The sequence below is a fragment of the Plecotus auritus genome (genome assembly GCF_963455305.1).
Source record: "Plecotus auritus genome assembly, chromosome: 10".
Classification (NCBI taxonomy): domain Eukaryota; kingdom Metazoa; phylum Chordata; class Mammalia; order Chiroptera; family Vespertilionidae; genus Plecotus; species Plecotus auritus.
Genome location: NC_137785.1, coordinates 29,103,448 through 29,123,566, shown reverse-complemented (window position 1 = coordinate 29,123,566; position 20,119 = coordinate 29,103,448). Strand labels below are relative to the sequence as shown.

The window sequence follows — 20,119 nt, the reverse complement described above, 5'->3', positions numbered from 1 at the left end:
TGAGCCATTCACATCCTGACTGCCTTTCACTCAAACACAGATGCTAGGGGAGGTGAGAGAACAAAGCTGGACACTAGCTAAAAGCAGTAAAGTCAGATCTTATTTAGTAACCACCGCGGTAGGACCAAGGGACGTGGGTGTAGAACTGAGCTCAACTCTGAGTTGAGGTGACAGGACCTTTTAAAGGGCGAATGAGGGAGTAGGGAGGGGAGTGAGCAGGGCCTGCAGCAGAGTCAGAGAAGCAAAAGCTGCAAAAGTGGGGGTGGTCAGTGTGAGGAGGTCGGTCGGCTAACTGGGCTATGGAAGCAGGCTCCTCACCTCCCCCAGAGCCAGGAAGATGGGGGTGGGGTGGGGGGCGGGGGAGAGACTAGACTCAGGTGTTTATTGAACAAATAGTACATTCTTGGCAACCTTGAGAAACCCCCTGCAAAAACTTCAGGAGGCTGTCACCAGTGTGGGGGAGAATGAGATTGTTGGTGCTCAGAGTCAGGTCCCACAGGTCAGCGTGGAGGCCAGTTGAGAAGCTCAGAGGAGCCTGAGTTTGGTCAGAGAGAGTGTCTGCCAAGGAGAAGGAGGCAGGTTGGAGTCCCGCAGTCCTAGGATGCAGTTCTGGTGGGGAAGATGGACAAGCCCAGGGCCTCCAGGACAGTGTGGGGTGAGGAAAACGCAGGCACAGTGAGCACACAGAGGAGGGCCACCTAAGCAGACAGGAAGTGGGCCCATCAGGGAAGGCGGGCCCATCCTGAAGGCGGTGGAGGAGGAGGTGGCAGAGGGAGTTGCCTGGGGAACAGCAAGCAGAAGAGCAGCATCAGGAGTGTGGAAGTGGAGGGGACACCGGCAGTGGAAGATGGCCCAGAGCTGACAAAAGGAGGCGGGTGGAGTGGTATCCAAGTTTGGGGCTGGATACCCAGAGGCCCGGCCAGCTGGGGGGCGGGGGAGGGGGAGGTGGGATCGGATATGACATGTGAGGAGCACTCTAGGTGATACTAAGTGCAGCCCTGCTTGAGACCTCACTGCATTAGCCCACGGCTAATGTGGCATCCCAGAAGAGCTGCGAGGGACAAGATCAGATCTTTTATTTACAGGACCACTGGGCAGAAGCTGGGATACCTTTGTTAAAGTTTCTGGCAATAGCCTAGCGTGAAAGAGAGGGAGCCTGGTTCGGGGCAGTGGGTGTGGGAGGGGGGGCGGAGTTCAGAGATATCTAGGGGAGAACTGGCAGCAATTGGTGACAGATGGCATGCTCCTGTGAAGGTGAGGTGACACCAGATTTGTGTGGACAGTTGGCTGCACAGTCACTGAGATGGGAATAATAATGGCGGGCAAGTAGTGACTCTTTGAGGGTGTTTGTCTTGCCCGTGATACCTGGGAGGTGCCATTGGGTCATACAGAAATGGAGCCAAGGGCTGAATCTGACCTGGAGACGAAGCTGCTGCTGCTGCGAGCACGGAGGCAGCAGTTAGAGAGTGGGGGGTCTGAGACAGAGCCCTGGGGGGTGGGTCATCCCATTATTTGAGGATGGACCAACTGTCAGCAGTTGAAGAACTGGCTAGAGAATCAGGAAGAATGTCAGGAGAGGAAGGGCAGGTGGGAAACAAAGCAAGAGAGAGTTTCAAGAAGGGAAGACTGGCTCTGACCAGGGTGGCTAAGTTGGTTGAGTGTCGTCCTGTGCCCCGAAAGGTCGTTGGTTCAATCTCCAGTCAGAGCACATAACCAGGTTATGGGTTCAATCCCCCAACCCAATAGGTCAGGAGTTGGCAAATTTGTTCTGTAAAGGGTTAAGTAATAAATATTTCAGGCTTGCAGGCCCTGTGGTGTCTGTTGCAATTTGTGGAGGAGAAAAAAATTTTTACTCTACCCTTTAAGATTCTTCCAGCTGGTTAATAATTAAATTGGCATGAGACAGATTAACAAGAGAAAATAACCACATTTAATTACATACGGATTTACAGGAACCCCACATATATGTGAGAGTCAGAGACCACACACACATGAGAGGTTCAGAGACAGAAAACTGAAGTGTATGTGGCATTCTGAGCTAAGGATGCTCAGAGGTAAGGCACCTGGGCTTCGGAGGGGGATAAGAAGAGTAGATGTTCAGTAATTAGATGTTTGCCCTGCCACATAGATAGGTCATGACAAGTTATTTTTGGTAATAACTCTTATAAGCAATGCCTCCAATTCAGATTCTTCAAGGAAGAGGTAAAAGTTTCTTTTGGGCCTGCAGGGTCTCGATTGCCTTCAACTCAAAATAACCCACATGCTGCCCAGCCAGCATGGCTCAGTGGTTGAGTATCGACCTATGAACAAGGTCACGGTTTGATTCCCGGTCAGGGCACATGCCCAGGTTGCAGGCTCAATTCCCAGTGTAGGACTTGCAGGAGGCAGCCGATCAGTGATTCTCTCTCATCATTGATGTTTCTATCTCTCTCTCCCTCCCTCTCTGAAATCAATAAGAATATATTAAAAATTATTCAGTTCTTGAGCAACATAGACACATGTGCTCTTCCGCGTCTGGCTGATCTCATGCAACATTGTGCTTCTGAGATCCATCCGCATGGTGGTGTGGATTCCATTGTATGAGAACACCTCTTTATTTACCACTTACCATAGATGGGCATTCTGGTAGTTCCAGTTTGGGACTTTTCTGACGAGTGCATCTAAAAGCGGCCTTGTCCATGTCTGCCGGTTACAGATGCTCACATTTCTGCTGGGTGCACACCCAGGAATAGGGTTGCTGGGTCACCAGCACTCTAGGCATTCCAGTTCAGTCTTTGGGAAAATCGCAATTTTATTTCCAGATCTCAGAGATCAATATTTAGGGCTGGAGGGTGAATTTACTGACCATCATTTTCCAGTGGAAATGCCAGAGGCAGGAGTTTCGGCACAAGCACCCTTAAGGTTGCAAATGAATGGTTTCCTTTCCAGGTTTCATGAGCCATCCAGGTTGAATGTGAAGATCGAGACAAGGTTTGGGGTGAGTGGTGAAGGGATAAAGAAGATGAGGGGCATGGCCAGTGGGCAGCCTTCAGCAGGCAGGGGCAGAGTTGAGGGATAGGAACCAGTGTGGAACTGGGTGGCATCTTCATTGTGGGGATTCTGACTCGTCCCGCTGGAGTGAAGCTAGGATCTACTAGTGACTGCCCAGTGCAGACCACACACCCACTGAAAACAATGTATCAAGGGGCTCTTGGTTGCAAACAACAAAAATGGACTTGAACAAATAAATGAACACTGAAAAAGGTTGTCACTGGAAGGGTGTGAAGCAGTCCTCAGAACCTGATGAGACCCAGCTGGGGAGAAACCCAGGCAGGCAGCCTGACCCCACAGGTACTCCCTCCCTTAGCAGCCTGCTCGGCGGTCTGCCCATCTCTGAAAGCAGCTCTCTGTGAATCTTTTCTAGCTGAGCTGGACCCTCAGCAGGGCAATGGCCTGCACACTCAGCAGCCCTCAAAAGTGAAAGGGTTTTGGGGCTCAGGGCAGCCACAGCGATAGGATGGGGATGGGGTGGGAAATGCCCTGCACCTGCTCTAGAAGGAGCTACACTAGGCAGGATGGACACTCTCCACCACATCCTTTCTCTGCAGTAGCCCAGAGTCTGTAGCCAGCACTAGGGCACCAGAAACAGGGTCCCAAGTGAGCTCTTGGCTGGGATCCAGCAGAACAGAGACGAGGCCCCTTTCCTACACTCTCCTGCTCTTCTCACCAACCGTTTGGGCAGTGTCCCTGCTTGCTGTGGTCGCTGTTGGCATTTTCTCACTCAGCCTCTCAGCTCCTTTGAGGTCTTTTAGGCCAGAGCACAGTGTCTGGAGGCCCCTGGGCCATCCAGAAGGAAGATGAGACTTGCAGGGCCCCTGGCAAGTCCCCAGCAACCCCCTGGGAGCCCTGCGGTCTCCAGGAGGAGGCGGGGAAGCAGGTGGGCCTGGGGGGCTGCAGTGGAGCAGCTTCCCTTCCCCTCCCCCAGCGGACTAGGCCACTCCCCTCACTTCCCTTCCCCTCGCTGGAGCTCAGGTGCTGGGAGCAATCTCAGAATCCATGGAAACCACTGAGGAGGCTGGAAATTCAGAGGGAGGAGGAGACTGAATGTCTTCTTGCAAATCCTGGGGAGGGGGAGGGGAACATTCCCTTCCTTGATGAGTAAAAGCCTAAAACACTGTTTTCCTCTCACTGGCAGCCACTCCACCTGAGGATTTGCTTCCATTTCTCTCCAGGGCTGTAGAAATGAAGGAGGATCGTTTCTCTGGAGGGACTAATTGACTGTGGAGTGGGGGCAAGGGTCATGGTAGGGTGAGAGGAGGTGGAGGACAGAGGTTATGGGGACTGCAAGTCAGGTAGTGGTTGGTGTGTGAAGTTGGGGGTTAGGGGTCAGGGTTCAAGAGTGCATGTTGGCAGAGCTGGAGTTGTAGGGCTCTGGGTCTGGGAGGTTGGGAGATGGGGGTCAATAGTGGTGAGAGGGGGAGTTTGGGAGGCAGGAGGCAGGAACTGGAGAGTTGGGGGCAGAGGTGGGGGTGGGCTTGCCCACACAGGCTCTGGGTTCCCATGAACTAGGGTGGTCCCCTGACCCAAAACCCAACTGTCCTCCTGGCCCTGCCCTGGAAACACTCTGTCTGTGGTCCTCCTAATGAACAACCAGGCCTTTTCCTGCAAAACACAAACCACTCACCGTGGCCCCGTGGGTCTAGGGCAGCCGTGGGCAAACTACGGCCTGCGGGCCGGATCCAGCTGTTCTATCTGGCTCTCTTGCTCTCCCCTCCTCTCCTTTACTTTGAATTTATATTAGTTCACACAAACACTCCATCCATGCTTTTGTTCCGGCCCTCCGGTCCAGTTTAAGAACCCATTGTGGCCCTTGAGTCAAAAAGTTTGCCCACTCCTGGAGGGCGTTCCTTTTCACTGGTCTCGCAGAGGTGAGCTGATGAGGGTTCCTGTGTGGTTTATGCACAGGTGGCTTCCGGCTTTCACCGTCACGAGAAGCGGCTCCTCCTGTGCAGGGGTAGGTGATGAGCGGTACAATGACTGGTCCGAAGGCTGAGTTGTACGTTTTTTTATTTTATAGGTATTTCCAAAGTGCTTTCCAAAGTAAATGTTCCCACTTATTTTCCCAAAGCCTTCTGCCATTTGGTATCAGCAAGCTTTCACTCGATGTGAATCTTGGGGTGGGAGTGATGGCTAACGGGCTCTCAGGCCAGCGGGGCTGGAGCTCCTGGGTACCACGGTCCCCTGGGTCTGCCAGTGAGCTCTCCTGACTGGGCTGCAAGGAGGGCAGAAGGAGTTGGCCTCACAGGGAAGTAGGGTGGAAAGGGACTTGGGCATGAAGGGCCCTCACTGAGGAGAAAAGAGGGTGTGTGATGATATGGGGGGGGGGGCGGTGCTGGAACTCAGGACTGATGCCCAGCGCCCATGTTTCATCCCTGGAGAGGCAGCTGATAGGGCTGGCTTGGCCTAGTCATGTGAGGAAGCTGAAGGCACCAGAGAGGTTAGGCTGCCGTGGTGGCTGCCCACACAGTGAACCCAGAACCTGGCTACACACCACATGCAGCTGTGTGGGCTGAGGTGTCTGAGCTCACACACCTCAGCCCCCCAAACCAAGATTTCCGAGGGCCGGGCTGCATGAGCCGCCCCCTCCCCGACCCCCCATAACCACACAGAAGAGCTTGGAGCTTGCTCCTCGGCTGGGTGGGCCTTCCCTTGAGGCCTGGAACCTCCTTAGATAGGACCCTTAAGTTCACATAACAAGTGTAATTTGACAGCGGGACAAACTACACCCTTGGTGACAGCCAGGTCCAAAGATAAAAAGGGGTTTCTGAGCCGCCAGCTCCGCAGCCTGGAGTTCAGGGAACATACACCAAGATTCCACATGCTCTTCTCGGCCCGGTTTCGGCCTCCTCCCTCAAGCAGAGGAGGTGCTGGTGGAGGTTTTTGGTCTCTGCACCTCCCAGTTCCCTGCGCAGGCCTGGTGCCCACCCTCACCGGCACGGGCCCTGAGGCTCTGGGCAGCCCCTGTCAGCTGCCAGCCTCACCGGAAGGAAACTGGGAGAGGCCTTGTACCGGCGGACGCCTGGTCCTGCGGGCGAATCTGTGGTCTGGGACCTGAGATGAGTGCTTCTTCGGAGGGTCCTTGTGCAGAAGCTCCTGCCTCTGGCCTTTCCACTGTGAAATGATGGTTAGTGAATTCTCCCTCCAGCCCTAAATATCGGTCTCTGAGACCTAGAGATAAAATTGTGATTTTCCCAAAGACTGAACTCAATGCCCAAAAGGATGAAGAAGGGAGTGAGACCCGCAGGCTCACCATGCTGTCAGTGAACTTGGCATCTCATTCAGAGGTCGTGCTACTGTCTGGACTGAGCACAGCAGTGGCGACTTCTTGGGTATCCATTACTCTTTTTAAAAGATGCTTCGGATGTAATGGGCAGCACTGGGAAGTGGGGTGGGGACTCAGCGCGGGCCGTCCCAGCCTTGGACTTGGGCAGGTGTCTCTGCAGCAGTTCAGTGAGGTGTTTTGCTCTGGAAGGAGCAGGGCTCTACTATAGATCTACGCTCGGTTTGGCCTTCTCCAGAAGGCTAGCCTAGGGGTGAACTCTGCCACCGACTGTCACCGTTAGTTACCCATCCAGGCCCCCCGGCACAGACCCATGCTGTATGCACCCCATGCCAGCCTTGCTTTGGGGTGTGACAGTGCAGGCCAAGTCCCCAGGCCAGGCTTGCGGGCTTTCAGTGGACACAAAGCTCTATCGACATGATCATTTGGATTTAATTGGCTCCAGTCCCATCTGTATTCAGAGGCCTTGAAAGTCTCTTCCAGGTATTCCTGGGGCTCCCCAGTGTGATTCTTGCAGAAGCCCATAGAGTCTTCCCACTTCCTGTGCTACAAGTCTGCTGCCCAGCACACCCCCTGGGGCCTCACTTCTCTGCACCACTGCTGCCCAGCCTCCAGCAACAGTACAGCTGTGAGCATGTGGTGGGGCTACCTCCGGGTGCCCCCAAAGGCAGTGCAGCCACATGGTGCTGAGGCAGAATCAAGGTCCCTACAGCCTTCTCCGAGCTGACAGTCAAATTGTGCTCCAGGCAGAGGTGAGGTGAAGGTCACACTTTCTCCCCAGGGAAGAAGATGCTGGCACCCTACATCTCCCAGAATTCCTTGTGAAAATAGCTGTTGGGGAGGAAGACTTTCCTCCCTGCTCCCGGGTCCTTTCGCTGCTCTAATAGTTAAGTTGACATGAGACAGATTAACAAGAGAAAAGAACCAAATTCAGTTCTATACATGCTTACGGGAACCCACACACATGAGAGGTTCTGAGACAGAAAGAGAAAATGATGTACATAAGCCTTAGCTAAGGATGAGGTAAGCACGTTGGGGCTTCAGAGGGAAGGAAGGTCATTCGTAGGACGATAAGAAGAGCAGATGTTCAGTAATTAGGAACTTGTCCTGTCCTATAGACAGGTCATAACAAGTTATTTCCGGTAATAACTCTTTTTATGGGCAAGGTCCCTAATTAAATTCTTTAAGAGAGCAGTAAAACTTTCTCATGAGCCTGCAGGGGCTCCATTTCTTTCAGCTCAAACTAATTCAGATGCCCAAGTGGCACATGTTGGGAGGCCTGTTCTGGACCTCTTCCCAGCCCCTATGGCACCTGTCCTCAACCTCCTCTCTGGGGAGGAGGGTCTTCTCTCTCTGCTCCGCATCAGCTTTGATAACCTGGCACAACAAACCACCCAAGGTACCCAAGGTAATTGCTTCAGACAGCCATTTATATAGCTCAGGGTTCTGAGGGCCTACCCAGCTGGTCTCTGCTGCACCAGGTTGGCTGGAGCCTGATATTCTAGGTCAGTCTTGCCTGCGTGTCTGCTGGTTGGCAGGCTGTGGAACAGGTGTCTGACCCTCTGGCAGGGTAGCTAGGGCATCTTCACATGGGCAGGGCGCCCAAGAGTGGCCAGAGGGCCAGCCCAGGGCATGAACACCTTCCAGAACCTCTGCTTTCGCTAATGTCCCACTATCCAAAGTAAGTCTCGTGACCACCCAGATTCAAGGGCTGGTGGAAAAGACTCCTCTTCTGAATGGGAGGGGCTGCAGCATCACAAAGCAAGGATGTGGACACGGCAAGGACCAGAATTTGAAGTCACTTTTGCGATCTATTCTATGTCCCTAACCCATCTCACAAACCTCCTTGCAGCTCTTCATTTGCCTGGAGTGCCAGCCCACGTGCAAGGATCCCAGCTGGCTCGAGGGGGAGTCCTCTGGAAGGCAGTGAGCACTGACCACTTGGGCGTGGGGCTGTGGACCCACCCCTTTCTGTGGAAGTTGCTCTGCAGGTGAGCAGGGCTGAGAGGGAACTCACAGGGCATCTCGGTCATCATCACACCTTGGGGATGAGGGTCTTGGTCCTCTCCTGCTACCTTACTTCTCACAGGACCACTGAAGTGAGGATGTTGGTCATCAGGAGCCAGGGGCTGTGCTGAGTGTTTCATGGGGCACCCCATCTGATCTCCTTACCACAGTCTGCGGGTGGTTTCAGAGAGGGCTGAAAGCAACCTCCTTGAAATGTTACCCTGACACGAACTTAGGTGAGGGGCAGCTGTGAATGTCTGCGGTAGCATCAGAGACGCTCAGTAACTTGGAGCTGGGCAGGGGAGAGCTCATCCCCCGGGGAGATTTCTTTCCAGGACACTAGCCACAGAACCAGATTCCCCTGCCCCGGACCTTTGCACTCACACTTTGGATATTAGGAATATCTTTCTTTTTTTTTATCAAGATCTTGAAATGTGGTAATAAAGTTACTCCAATGAATAGCCCTGCACAACATGGGAAGTGTAATAAAGGTGAAAGCAATAAAAGGTGGGGAGAGGAGCCACTCTGCACCAATATGACCAGGACTTGTAAGAAATAAAAGTAATTATCACCTGCCCAACCTGGCCAGCCCACTCCGCGTGCACAGAAGAAAACCATTTCAGAACCTTATTTCCCATATTGAATGTCAATAATTGGATGTATTTATAAGTCTCTCTGGAAGAAAACAGCTTGTGACTTCAAGATGAGAAAACAGTCTTCCAAACAGTGAAAAACAATATATTCCCCATTTTCACACACACACAAAGAGCTTGTTTCCGTTGATGTTTTTAAGGTGCTGTTGGAATGATTTGCCTTTCCGAAGCCACCGTTCCATTTCTCATCTTGAATTGCCTCGCAGACCCTGGCAAAGCACTCAACAGGGACCACTTCATCTGAGGCGGTGACGGGCGCTTCCTAGGGAGGCCCCTCAGCGCGGCCGCCTCCTTCCTCCAGGAGGATGGAGACTCAGGCCGGGGCCAGGGGAAGGAGGGCAGGAGGAGAATGGCGTGATGTGGGCTCCTCGGGGGCCTGATGGATGGTGGTGACAGCTGTGGTGTGTCCTGGAGGAAAGAGCAGGCCACGCTGGCCTCAGGAGTGGGAGGGTGAGGGCTGCCGCTGCGGACACTGCAAACGCTGAAGGAGGCATCTGCAGAGCCATGATGGAGAGGTAGCCGCGGGCATTTCATTCCCATCACACTCCTTCCTTCCCCACCGGGGTGAGGTCAGGCTAGAATATGCCACCCGCCCCCACCTCACCGCCCCGCACACCCACACCCTTCTATTCCCCCCCCCCCCTCTATCTTTCTGTTCAGCCTGTTTGTTGCTGGTTTCTTAGCCCAGTCTTCTGTTCTCAGCAAAAGCAAAAAAGCAATCACAGAAACCCCAAATGACACTCCGTGTGGGGTTTCACCACCCGAAGCTGGGGCCCCCACGTGGTTGGTGCAGAGTCTTGCTGGCTCTTTTCAGATCTCCCCTCCAACCCTCTTGAGGCCTCTTTCCTTCCAGACATGGGCCTGGATTCCATGCTTTCCTGCCTAGAATTTCTCAAGAACGCCCTGCTCACCACAGTAAAAATAGTATATGCACCCCTGCTGTTGGCCCTCCCAGGTGGGGGCTCCTTGGGAACAACACTGAGGGCTCCTCTTCCTCTCTGTCCCTAGATCTCTAGGGTAGGGTCTAGACCCCAACCTCTCCCAGTGCGGCCAGTCACAGAGTGGTTTCATGAGTGACAGCTCAGGGCCAGGTGCAGAGCAAGCGTCCAGGCCACCTGCAGTGTGGCCCCAGAGCCCTCCAGCAGGCCAGTGTGCTTGGTGTGCAGCAGAAGATGGATGGGGCCCATGACATGGCTCTTCTGGGGACACCCCTAAAAGGCCCCAAGGATGGCTTATGAGTCAGAGTCTGGCTGGTGGTCACCTCTGGGCCTGCCATCTCCAGGCAGCCCGTTGTCAGCCGTGCCCAGGGAACTGCAAGAGCATGTGGCCAGATTGAGAGGGGTAGGCAGGGCAGGGAAGCCTATCAGGACACAGCGTCACAGAGGCACAGGGAGCTGCGTTTCCACAGGGCGTCTGGCGGGGGCAGGGCACTCCCCGGAAAGTTAGGATACTCAGGCTGCTGGGTCCCTTGAGCACAAACATCTCCCAGCCGCTTGTAGGTCACTAGAGGGGAGACTGTTTCAGCCAAGGGCCTGTGACCTCGGAGGTATCACTGCATGAGGCCCGAGTATGCTGCCTACCGCTCTCTTGTTGATTTACACACTCCCGCTCCAACTCTCTAAAATCAATCTTCCCCCAATTGCCTTCTGGCTCCCAGCAGTGTCCAGGGTCTGCCCTGCATGAATAACTATGCAATCTTCTCCTACTCCCAGGGCCACTTCTCCTGGTGCCCCTGCCAGAGCTCTGATGGGGAGGGGAGAGAGGTGTGGGGCAGCCCTCTGTGCCAGGCTCATTAACACTGGCAGGAACGGCCCTGGTCCAGAGGGGCCTGGGTGGGCAGGCGTCATGGGCAGGGCCTTCCTATTATTGCTCACAAACAAGAGTGCTCCACTCAGTTGGTAGGTGCCCTCCCCTTATTATTTTGTGGATGTTTAGAATAATTACTTCTTTTTCACATTAACAAATACTCAGAGCTGGCAATTAGCTTAATTTTGACATATTTTATGTAAAAAATGTCAGAGGGACTGTGATTAGTTCCCGAACAGGGTTTTCCTTCCATAAAGTGAGCATTCTGCTCACTATTGGTTGTTTTTAAAAAGTGTCCCTTATTAAGGAATCAAGTCTCTTTAGGTGAAGGTAGAGCAACTGGTTAATGGGAGGCTCAAGTTCTTGGGGACCCAGGGCCGGCAGTGGGGGTGTAGGGCCTTGTGCCTCTGGTTTCCTCCCTTGACATTGGCTGATAGACCCGCTCTGGAGTCCTGCCTGGAGGACAGAGACCCCTGAGAATTGCTATGTGTAGTGGAAAGGGGTGCCCTTCTTCCATCACCTCTCCTTGATCTTATCTGGTTCTATCTGGAAAGGCCACCTTCCTCCTGACAGCTTTGGCCTCTGGCTGTGCCATGGGCTAAAGGTGCCCGGATGTTTGCTCAGGAAATTCTCAGGCAGTCCCATGAGGTGGGACCATTAGCTCCCACCCGACAGGTGAGGAAACCAGGGATGGTACTGAGATTTGAAGCAGCCATGTGGTGCTACCTACTCTGCGTATGGTCTGGCTTGATTCCTCCCCCTATTTCAGGGGCTTGCTCTCTTCTCAGCTTTGGGGGGGACAAACAGCAGCTGCTTCTCCATCTCATAGGCCCTAGTGCCCTCCACCCCCCAGCCCAGCCATGGAGACGCACATTCTTGTCTTGATAAAGAAACAAGAGACACCCCACACTCAAACCCTTCAACTAGAAGCTGCTTTCAGTTTTGAATTGGCTGGGGGCTGGGGTTAGGAGTCCAGGGGCATGTGCTGGGACCCACATCCTGTCCACACACACTTGCACACCATCCTATGGCCCAGGACCCCAGCAATGGGCCCCTTTCTTTCACAGAGCCAGTGTGGGCCACTATTCAGGGGTGTGACTAACTGCATGAACTTGGCCCCTGTGTGAACTCAGGCTAGTTACCAACCTCTCTGGGACTCAGTAAAATGGCATTCAGGATGAAGCCTACCTCACAGGGCTGTTATGAGGACTCAATGAGCTAACATTGCAAAGGATTGGGGCACAGTAAGTTGGCAGTAGCTGTTAATATTACTGTTGTTCTAAGGCACCTGCAGCCCAGCTTGCTCTCCTGGAACACCTACTTCCCATCCCCCTCCCTGGTACCCCTCCGCCCAGCTGTCAGGAGGACCCTGCACCTAACACCAGTGTCCAGCAGAGCAGAGGGGAATGCCCTCTGGTAGAGTCTCCCTCCTGAACTGTATCCTCTACATGCCTTCTTCTCTCGAGACCCTCATTGGCCTTCCTGCTCCAGGTCCTCCTTCATCCTGCAGTTGAGGGAGCTTGGAAAGTTCCTACCAGACATAAAGCCCCAGCCCCAGCCCCATATTCAAAGCCCGGCAGGATCTGATCCTTGCTTTTACCTCTAAGGCCACCCTCTTGTTCCCACACCCTCTCTCCTGGACACTGAACTTTTGTTACTCCAATTGCCCGGGCTTTTGCTCAAACCATTTCCTTTGGTAAGCAATAGCTGTCACCTCTGGCCCACCCCTAGCTTGGGTCAGGGGCTTCCTCTACCAGGTGTCCCTCCCAGGGCGGGCTGAGACTCTAGGTCAGGGGTCCTCAAACTACGGCCCCGCGGGCCACATGCAGCCCGCTGAGGACATTTATCCAGCCCGCCCGGTGCCGCTGCCTGTCCTGCTTAGCAGCTGACTCTTCCCGGGCCGCAGTGCGCATAGCAATTTGTTCATAGTTTTTTTTTTAAACTATAGTCCGGCCCTCCAACGGTCTGAGGGACAGTGAACTGGCCCCCTGTTTAAAAAGTTTGAGGACCCCTGCTCTAGGTAGGGGGCAGCTGAATCAAGGCATCCCCGCCCTCCAGACACGCCCTCCCGGTGGGAAGGCCTCCGCCCGCCTCGGCCCCGCCCCTCGCTTGTAGCCATAAGCCATTGAGCAGAGAGATGCTCCTCCCCTCAGGGCTCCACCTCCCGGGGTTCCGTGGGGCTCCACGCTGGAGGGGGCGGGTCAGAGACTCCGGCTCCCCCAGCCCCGCCCAGGTCCCGCCTAGGCTCCGCCCCCCGCAGCAGGACTGGTCGGGCCTCAGCTGATGCCGCACTTCACGTGACGCCGGAGCGGGGCGAACATGGCGACTGCCAGCAGGTAAGTGCAGTTCCAGTGCCGGCCTCGCCCGGCGGCGCGGAGAGGGGCTCGGGCCTCCTGGCTGCACAGTGGGTGGCAGCCCTCGCCGGCGTTCTGGGTGGCGGCGCGCAGCGCGTGTTCGCTCGGGGAGGCTCGCCCCGCCCTCCGAGTCCCGGGCGGCGCTGTGCCCGCAGCTCCGCTCCCCGCTCCCCGCTCCCCTTGGGTCCTGGATAGGGGGCGGGGGAGGACCCATTCGTCCCCATTGTGCGGCCGAGGTGGGGGCTCGGGTGGACGCGCGCATTCATGGCCAAGACCGTCAGATGGGAAGGCGGCGCGTTGCCAGGACGCCAGGGCCCTGGGCGCTGGGGAGGAGGCAGTATTTGACATGGGGGCACTTCCCCACTTCCTTGGGGCACTTCCCCAGTTCCTCCAGGGCCCACATGTCACCTCCTTAGAGAAGCCTTCCCAAAGTACCTGTTCTACTAAAGTATATAGAACATATATTTTTATGTTTCTTGTCTTCCCATTTAGAATGTAAGGTCGGGACCTTTCTCTGGTTCACTCCTGGATATCACTAGTGCGCGGTGCCCATAGTAGGTGCTTCATAAATTCTGCTGCATGAAAGAATGAGTGAGTGGTCCTAGTGGGCGAAAGTATGGACAGGCGGGGTCACACTGAAGCATTGGTGATAGTGTCCCAGGTAAGGGAACATTTGAGCAAAGGTTGAGAGTTCAGAGTGTTCTGGGGACAGGAGTGAGGGGTGTGAGTCTCCGCGCTGGAGGGTGTGGTGCCTAAGATGGCTTCTCCAGACTTTGTCCTGAGGGCCTGGAGCCCTTCAAGTGCTTTAATCTGCTCATATCTGCTTTTTAGATGATCACTGGGCTGTGTGTGAGTTCAGGGGGAGGACAGCATGTGGGCCTGGTGGTGCTGGGCTAGGAGGGGCAGTGGTAGAAGAGGGAGAACTTCTTCCCCAGATGCAAGGCTGGGTGCTGAGGTCAGAATGGAGGAACCGGTAGAATGGGTGCATCTTTATTTGGGGGAGAATGACAATAGAAAGTGACCCCCTCTATTGGCCTCCAAGGTTGGAAGAGCTTAGGACACACAGTGGGCATCTGCTGTTTTCCAGGAAGAGTACTGAGCCTACCCTTAGGTGTTCACGGGCCACTGGGGCAGGTGGACACATGGGACTCTGTCATCCATCTGCCTCCTCTGGTCTTGGTGTGTGCCATGGAGGGCATGGGTCTGAGCTCAGACATAATGGGACACCCCACCATCAAGTCATGGCCGTGGGCCACTGTGCAGTCTGGCCATTAGTGCTACAGAGCCTGGGCCAGGAGAGGCCATGGGAGTCCTGGGGTGTGTGCCATGTGGTTTTGGGATTAGTGCAAGCCCTAAGCTAGCATCTTAGATTCAACTTGAAATACTCCTCTGGAGATTGTGTCAGGTTGATTCAGCTCTTTCTAGGCAGGGAGTTCAAGTCTGAGACAGAGGGTCCGCCTGCTCTAAGGTCACCCCCACCCCATTCTATGGCACGTGGTGGGAAGAAGCCCTGTCTTCTCCTTGGGCCATGTCTTGAGCTTTCCCTGGGTAGAGTTGAGCCTTCTCCCCTGCACAGGACCTGCCTGCATCTGCTCCCCCACATGGCTCTTTTCTTTCTCCTCTCCCCTTTGCCTACCCACCTGCTGGCCCTGAAGTGTCCTGTTTCTCTGACATAATTGTTCACATACTTGCAGGCCCAGCTCAGATGGTCCCTGTTCTAGAATCCTTTCCTGACCTCATCCTCTCCCACCCCCCAACCCCTGAGTTCCAGAGAGTCCTGGTTTTTCCCGCTGGCAGGATGCTTCCTCACGTCTGCACGCCTGCCCATGATGGTTTGGTGAGGGCTTGCTGCCCTTCATGCCTCTAGGGACCTGTTCAGTTAGTATCTCCAGGGCCATGTGGCTACCCTGTCATTGGTGCTGGGTGACATGCTGCTGAATGAAGAAAAGGGGGATTTACTCTAAATTGTCCAATAGGCCGATCCGCTTTCCAGGAGGCTCTTAGTAATTGAGGAAAGGAGTTGTGGGTGGGAGAGGGACATAATTTTGAGTAGGATGAAGAAATATCTTCAATCCTTTAACTGAGTGGCTCCCAGGGATCTGCTGCCCAGAGAGCCTTTGCCCAGAGAGAAGTAGCAGGTGAGCTTCCCTGGGTGTTTACCTGTTGGGTCATAGGTCACACTAGAGTCAGCATTCTTCTGGAGAGAAAGTATCTGGAGGAGTCAGGTTGTAGATCAAAGCTCGTTCCCACCCTGATATGGACCTTTTGCTCCTGGAGAGGAGTCATCAGGCTGACCCTGGGCTGGGGTAGGGGTGGGTCTGTGTACTGGCCACTGAGTGTCCCTTTGCCCTCCCAGCCCTTCCCAGGCCTGGTCCAGACTCCACACAGCCCTCTCTCAGTTGCTTCTGCTTAGCCCCCTGGCCCTCCTCTAGAGAGGGAGACAGAGCGGAGCTGTTGACCAGCTGCCTAGAGGCCCCTCTAACCAGGGAGAGCAGGCTGGCCTGGCTGACAGTCAGCCAGTGGGCTTGGAGCCAGGCCTGTGCTGGAGGCTGAGGGCGAGGAAACAGACTGGTCCTTGGCATTGTGGCTCCATCCAAAAGTGGCAACACATTCTAGGGCAGCCTTGGGCAAACTACGGCCCGCGGGCCGGATCTGGCTGTTCTATCCGGTTCTCTTGCTCTCCCCTCCGCTCCTTTACTTTGAATTTATATTAGTTCACACAAACACTCCATCCATGCTTTTGTTCCGGCCCTCCGGTCCAGTTTAAGAACCCATTGTGGCCCTCGAGTCAAAAAGTTTGCCCACCCCTGTTCTAGGGCAAGAATCTTGCCCTAAACTGTGCCGTGGACTGCGTGGGCATCAGAGAGACCTTTGCACCCTCCTCAGCATGATGTCTTTAAATGCATGAAGTAAAATACAGAGGATTACAAGGAAAACCAGTTATATTGAAATACAGTTATTAACATGTTAAAAATAAATTTGTGGTATAGTAATATATACTTTATCAACACATCTACACTAATAAAAGGGTAATATGCTAATTATACTGGACGTCTTCTGGACGTCCTTCCAGACAAAGCCACAATGGCGGGGGCCGAGGCGGGGGCAGTTAGGGGCGATCAGGTCAGCAGGGGAGAGCAGTTTGGGGCAATCAGGCCAGCAGGGGAGAGCAATTAGGGGCAATCAGGCCAGCAGGGGAGAGAGGTTAGGGGCAATCAAGCAGGCAGGAAGAGTGGTTAGGGGTGATCAGGCAGGCAGGCAGGTGAGCGGTTAGGAGCCAGTGGTCCCAGATTGGAGAGGGTGCAGGACAGGCTGAGGGACTGCCCACCCCCCATGCACAAATTTTGTGCACCGGGCCTCTAGTTAAATAATAAAAGCCACAGGTCCAATACCCACCTTAATTTTGAAGTAGTGAGAGCAAAAGTGATATTTTGAGATACTGTGACATCAGTGATACATGAAAATATCTGTGATTTTTGTTGGTGACAGTCACTACTGATGTTGTTGTGGTTAGTTGCTTACATTAAGAAAATTTGAGAGGTTAGAGCAAATAAACATAATTTTTTTCCCCATCCAAGTAAATGAAGTCCTAAAATTCTATCAGTGAATCCCCAGAGGTCTAGGAGCCTTGAGTAAGAACCCCGCAAGCCAGGTAGCCATTGAGGGCAAAGGAAGAGGTGGCTCAGAACCGATTTTGGGAATGGGTACAATTGGGGGGTAGGAAACTGCTTGCAGGGGCTGTAGGATCACCCTTTCCTGGGGCTGCCCCAGTCCTGGCCACTGGCTGCTTCCTGGGCCTTGGTGGTCAGTCCGCAGGGTGCGAGCTGGCCTGTGGGGGCCAGAGCTTATTCTGTGGAGGTGTTTGATGCCCAGGAGCCACTGTCTGCCAGCTCCTGCTGTCTTCCCTGGGCACTGCCTGTGCCCTCGGCTGCCTGCAGGAAAGTATACCTATGCTGGGACTTCAGGATGACCTGCCTCTTGCCTTTTACATTCCGGGTGCCTGTTAAAAGTTCCAGCAGAAACCAATTGGAGATGTTTTATGAGTGCTGCCTTTGCTGAACTTGCAGAGAAAAGTCACCGCGTTGGCTCTGGGCCCAACATTCTCTCTGGTGGTTTGGTTTATGCCATGAGGAATCAAAGGGCATGTCTCTATAAACCTGGATTCTGGGGGTGCCCTGCCGTAACGAAAGACTGCAGCTCAGCAGCCTGCCTGCGGGCTCAGGCTGGGCTGCCTTCCCTGAGCTGCATAGGGCCGGGCAGTATTGTAGGTTCTCCTCGCAATAGCAGCAGAAGCTCACAGAGAGGTGCCTTATCGAGTTTTCTGTCTCAACCTGGGCTGCTTGGCCCTCGTGCCAGAAGGCCATAGTCTGGATTCCTTGGGGGATTTAGGCCTCTAAGAAGGTTCTAGACTAGAGGAAGCCCACCCCTACTGAGAGCCTTCCAGATGGAGGTGTGGTGGCAGGCCCAGTGGTGGGATGGAGCTGGCAGCTGGTGTGTTTGAGGAGGGAACTGAGCCAGAGGGGCCAGGAGTGGTGGAGAGTGAGGTGGGTGGCACTGGGCTCTGCAGGCTGAGGTTTCAGCCAGTTCCGCTGTTGAGGCCTCTTGGATCTGGGCACCTTTGGTGGGGCATCTGTGGCAGTGCCTCGGTGTCATTCCCTCAGTGCTGCTGGGGAGTCTGTAAAGATGAGGTTCTTCCCCGTGCCCACCCCACTCCATGGGCTTTGCTGAGTGGGGAAAAGAGTGTGCAGGGCCCTGCAGGGATGCTGGCGGCTGCACTTTCAGTTCCTGACAGTGTGGCCAGCTGGGATGCAGGCATTATAACCGTCACCTCTGCCCTTTCATCCTTGTGGCCGAGCCTGACACGAAATGGTCTGACTTACTGGGAGCCTTGGCCCCTTGTGTCCATCCTTCTGGGAGAGATGAAGGGAGAGGGCAGCGGAAAGGGGAGGGAGGCTGTAGTCCTGTCAGCATGTGTAAGCTGTGCGTGGCCCTCCACCCGTCCCAGCCTGGCTGGGGCCCGAGGGTTCTGCTTCCTGCCCTGCGGAGGCTGATGTGGCAACTTCTGATCTGCACAGCTGTGTGTGTGTCCCCATGTTGTGACTGTTGTTTATTCAGCAAACAATTATTGAGCACCTGCTGTGTGCCAAGCAGTGAGCAGAGCAGACCCGGGTCTCTGTTTTCACAGGCTGTACAGTGGGCAGAGGTGGACCTCACTGATGAGCGTCAGTGAACACAGGCTGCATGTGTGTTAGCAGGGGAATGTGTCCTTGCAGCTGGGGACCTGGCTGAGCCTTCCTCAGGGGTGACTGAAGAGAGTGCAGTACAGGGTCGGTTTTTAGAGCTGTGGGCAGGTTAAGGGAGTCAGGGAGAAAGGGGAGGGAAGCTGGTTCAGGAACCATCAAAGGATGTGCTATAGGAAGGGCGGCCTGGCGGGACTGTGGCCCTGTGTGAAGGGCCTGCCAGCTGTCATAGTCCCAGATTCCGCCAGGGAGGGAGCCGGGAGTGGATTCTCTGTTCTCCCCATCTCTTCTCACCTACTCGAGTCTCCTCCTTCCTGCCCCCTCGGTGCCTCTCCCTGGCTAGACCCACCTGGATGCCAGAGGCATGGAGAAGCTTGCTGATGAAGAGTCCTCAGGCGTTCCCTGGGCGCAAAGCTGGGAGAGTGGAGGAAGCCCAGCCCATTCCAAGTCGGGGGATGGGCAGGGGAGGGATGCCAGGGAAGACCATCCTGAGGAGCCAAGCTGTGAGGAGTGTTTCTGCCTCTGAGGGTCCCACTGTCCCAGAGCGGGTCTGCCTCAGGCTGGCCAGTAGCCTGCGGGTTCTTGATGTCGTGCAGGAGAGATTTCACAGCACGAGTCCCGGTGATTTTGAGAGCACGTTTATTAAAGCTGGGACACTGGCACGAGGAAGGGTTTAGGATAGAAGAAGCAACAGGAGAGCCTAGGCGGGGCTGCTTTGGCTCACTGGGAAGTCAGAGAAAAGGGGGCCCTGGACACAGGATCAGGGTGTTAGCTGAAGAGGAGCTGCCACCTGCCGCGACCCATTGCTCCCCTGGTTGCTAGTCTCTGGGGACCCTTAGAGTTTAGGAGATGCACGCCTGTGGGTGAAGAAAAAGGGAAAGGTGCAGGCCTGCTCTTGGGAGGGAGAGAGGACCCTGAGACCTTTGTATTGAGGGTTTTTAGGGATTAGAAGGTTAGGGGAGGTCTTAGGGAAGGATCTCAATAGACTATTCATTAGCTTTTCCAGGTGTACCCTTTCAAAGTCGTGGTCTCCACTGATTGGTCGTTGCAGCTGGTCCTGGCAGCTTTTCTGGGCCTGGAGCTGAAATACAACTGAGGCCTAGATGCTATGTCTAGGGAGGTGACCTTCTGTACCTGCTGGAAATCGCTCTGCAGTTTGTTCAGCTGTCTGTCTCAGTTTCCCTGTTCCCCTTGTCCTGGCTCACTGCCCTGTCTCACCACAGCCCGGTGAATGCATGTGGTGCCCGCTGCCTTTCTGAAACCAAGCGCCGGGAGAGAAGTTCCATGTGCCTGGCTTGGCTCTCTCTCTCATGCCGTCCCAGGCAGAGCCCTCACTCTCACCTTAGCTCTGGGCTGTGCTCGGCCTCCATGCCCGCCGCCCCCCTCAGGCCCCTAGGCCCACCCCACCTGCTGGGGCTGCCCTTCCTTCCTGCTCTTAGGCATTCAGCACTCCCAGGTGCTGGGAAGGAGGCAAGGTCTCTGCCTTCCTGGAGCTTACATTTTACCTGGGGGGCCAACAGTCCAATAAACATGTGATGTTAGGCAGTGACACATGCTCTAGAGAGGAATGAAGTGAGCAGGGGGTAAGGTTTGGGTGGGTTTTTAGAAGAGCTTCTGGGAAGAGGCTCTGCAGAGACCTGGGAAAATGAGGATGTGAGCACTGGGAGAGCTTTCCTCCCTGGGAACAGCAGCACAAAGGCCCTTGCGGGGTGGGGAGTGTGCTGGTGTTTAGGGAAGAGT

The 20,119-nt window shown here is 54.7% G+C and overlaps 1 protein-coding gene across 1 annotated transcript in view; it reads left to right on the top strand.

Annotated features, from left to right (window-relative positions):
- Positions 1–12,951: 12,951 nt before the first annotated feature.
- The window catches only part of PEPD (peptidase D), a 119,290-nt gene continuing 112,122 nt past the window's right edge, over positions 12,952–20,119 (top strand). Inside the window, exon 1 of the mRNA XM_080644309.1 lies at positions 12,952–13,121. Within this exon, the coding sequence (XP_080500435.1) occupies positions 13,105–13,121 (17 nt within the window). The 5' untranslated portion in view covers positions 12,952–13,104. The remainder of the gene's footprint in view (positions 13,122–20,119) is intronic.